The 2,980-nt window shown below is 37.7% G+C and overlaps 1 protein-coding gene across 1 annotated transcript; it reads right to left on the bottom strand.

The window, feature by feature from the left end:
- Positions 1–255: 255 nt before the first annotated feature.
- LOC102005737 (olfactory receptor 8J3-like) lies at positions 256–1,197 on the bottom strand. Its single transcript, XM_005407963.1, has one exon. It carries the CDS (start codon positions 1,195–1,197, stop codon positions 256–258), a length of 942 nt encoding a protein of 313 aa, XP_005408020.1.
- Positions 1,198–2,980: the final 1,783 nt, after the last annotated feature.

The raw sequence follows: 2,980 nt of genomic DNA, 5'->3' as shown, positions 1-2,980 counted from the left end.
CAGATACAGGCATGCAAGACTGATCAAACAATTACACATTAACAGTTCCTTTCAATAAACCAACAGATATTAGCAGTACAATTATCCTAACTGTCCTGTGTATACATACTCAGCTTTTTACAACATTTATTTTTCTTCAAATCATAATCCTGACATTATGCTTTAAAGATCTTCATCTGGCTCTCATTTTGTTATGCCACAGCAGCCAATGGGAATCCTCTCTCTCTTTTTATTGATGCAGATCTAAGGTTGCATTTACTTACAGGAACCGCATGGGTTTGTCACAAAGCTCTGTAAGGCAGCCTTCACGTCCTTGTTCCGCAGGCTGTAGATCACGGGGTTCAGCATAGGGATCACCAGCGTGTAAAACACAGAAGCCAGTTTATCAGTGTCCAGGGAGTGGTTGGTCCCGGGCTGTAAATACATGAACAGCATCGTCCCATAGAAAACTGTGACAGCTGTCATATGTGACCCACAGGTGGAAAAGGCTTTCTTCCTGCCTTCTGATGATCGTATCCTTAGAATAGACAGAACAATGTTGACATAGGAAATCACAACTATTGTCATGGAAGAAATCAAATTTGTCCCTGCAGACAGAAAGACAAGCATTTCTGTAACAGAAGTATCAGAGCAGGACAATGCTATGAGAGGTGTAATGTCACAGTAAAAATGATTGATGATATTGGAAGAGCAAAAAGACTGGAAGAATACACAAAGTGTAAACACAAGAGAAGTGAAAAGGCCATAGAGGTAGGTGACGGACACCAGCAGCAGGCAGACCCATCTGGAAACCACCACCACATAGAGCAGGGGGTTGCAGATGGCCACGTAACGGTCATAGGCCATCACGGCCAGCATGAAGGTCTCAGCCACAATGAAAACCAGGAATCCTCCCAGCTGGGTGACACATGCATAGTATGAGATGGTTTTCTCACTTGCTAAGAAGTTGCTCAGCATCTTAGGGGCGATGACAGTGGAGTTGCCGAAGTTGATGACAGCCAGGTGTTGGAGGAAGAAGTACATGGGGGTTTGCAGTCGGGGGTCCACACTGGTGAGGGTGATGATGCCCAGGTTCCCTGCCGCGGTCAGCCCATAGATGACCAGGAAGATGAGGAAGAGGGGAACCTGCAACTCGGGACGCTCTGAGACCCCTATGAGAATGAACTCAGTGACTTGTGTCATATTTCCTGGAGCCATGTGCTTTTTAGAATTTCCTCTGTTTAGAGAAGAGAAATAGCTATAAGGTTAAGGTATCCCTTTGGTATTGCTATTAGAAGGCAAGGTGAGTCTTGGGTGAGATTTCCTTGAATCATGCATTCATCTAACCCAGATGTAACCTCAGGCTTTTAGGGATTAAATGTAAAATTGCAACGATAGGGAGAAAAAAGAATTAAGTAAAAAAATGTAAAGTAAATTACTCAGGAGTATGTAGCATGTGAAGGTTCACTTTTTAACAGTCATTTTTAGAAGGGTTAGCTTGCATTCATTTGAATTCATTATTGCTATGTCTCAATGAATATGAGATAGTTTGAGAAATTGCACAGTTCCACATAAGCCACATTCTTTGAAATTTTTTCAGTCCCAAATCATGCTTTTTCTCAAGACATAATGATTCCAGGCACCATTCATTTTACCTCACCATTTGCTTTGAACGAATATTTTATTTTCATATTTTAACACCCATGCTTATTAATTGTTTTGTTCTTAGTTATTTTTAATTAAATGGGAGAAAAATACATGGAATTTTATTCAGAGATATGTTTACTTTGTATAGTTTCTAACATAAGTTATATCAGATATATTTATATCCTATATATATTTACCACATAATCACATTTTTGAATGTAGCTAGGCACTCTTCTAAAGTTGTTTATTTTAGGATGATTTCATTCCCTCTGGTAAGGCAATGAGAAGCTCTGTCCTGGCAAGTGATAGCACTCTCCGTTGTAACTCAGAAGATCACATCTCCTCCAAATCATTGAACTTCCGGAGAATCCAGATTGTTTCATTGTTTGGGTAGTAAAAAGATATACTTGTTGATGTATTTACTCTCTGTCTCTCTCTCTCTCTCTCTGAATACAACATAACAGCGCCGATCAAAATGTACAAATCCGATCTTATATGTCTGAAAAAGAGAATGAAATGTCAATGTAGAATGAATTAGAGAAATAATTCCAAAGTAACCACTAACATTTTTGAATATGTAATGTATTTACTTCTGACAACAAACGTTGTGCTTTTCCTTTGGATTTTCTTTCAATAATTTATTTATTAATCAGATATTTACTGAATTTCTATTCTGTCCCTGATGATGTTCAAACTTGAAATGAATGTACTATGCCTCATCTCATAAAACTGCTATTCCATTTGGAGAGAGCAGACAAAAGCCTGTTACAATACATTCAATTGTGATAATACTGGGTTGTATTATGTGTCATGAGGAAATTAAACATGGGGATACATGAAGTTAGTCTGGGACAATCACTGAGATTGTCAATCAATGAGATCTTTGAGAAATCCTTTCTTAGATGGTGGTATTTGATGTGAACCCTAAAGAAACTACTATTCAATGAATCATAGCAAGGAAAATGCAGGATTCCAGGCAAGGGGAATTTTAGGGGAACTACAACTCTGAGATAGATAATTTAGCTTTTAAAACTTAGGTTTATTACATATGGAAAGTGGGTATTTAATAGTGTCACAGAATAACAATAAGCAACTAGAAAAGTGGAAGATACACATAACATCCTTACAATCATGATTTACTTAAAGTGAATTTTCACCTATGGAACAATATTAAGATAGATGAGTCTCATAATCACCTTTGAGGTGTAAACCACTATTCTTGCAATTTTGAAGATGATGACTTATAGGGGGTGGAAAAATGTACAGCAGGGCATATGTTAAATTTTTAAAAATATGAAATCATTTATTCAGTTCTTATAAGATTTTTGAGATAAGATAGTGCTGGATAGACCAA

The sequence above is a fragment of the Chinchilla lanigera genome, unplaced genomic scaffold, assembly GCF_000276665.1.
Source record: "Chinchilla lanigera isolate Chin_1 unplaced genomic scaffold, ChiLan1.0 scaffold00110, whole genome shotgun sequence".
Taxonomy (NCBI): domain Eukaryota; kingdom Metazoa; phylum Chordata; class Mammalia; order Rodentia; family Chinchillidae; genus Chinchilla; species Chinchilla lanigera.
Note: the sequence above shows the minus strand (reverse complement) of the source record. Positions and strands in the feature narration are given on the sequence as shown.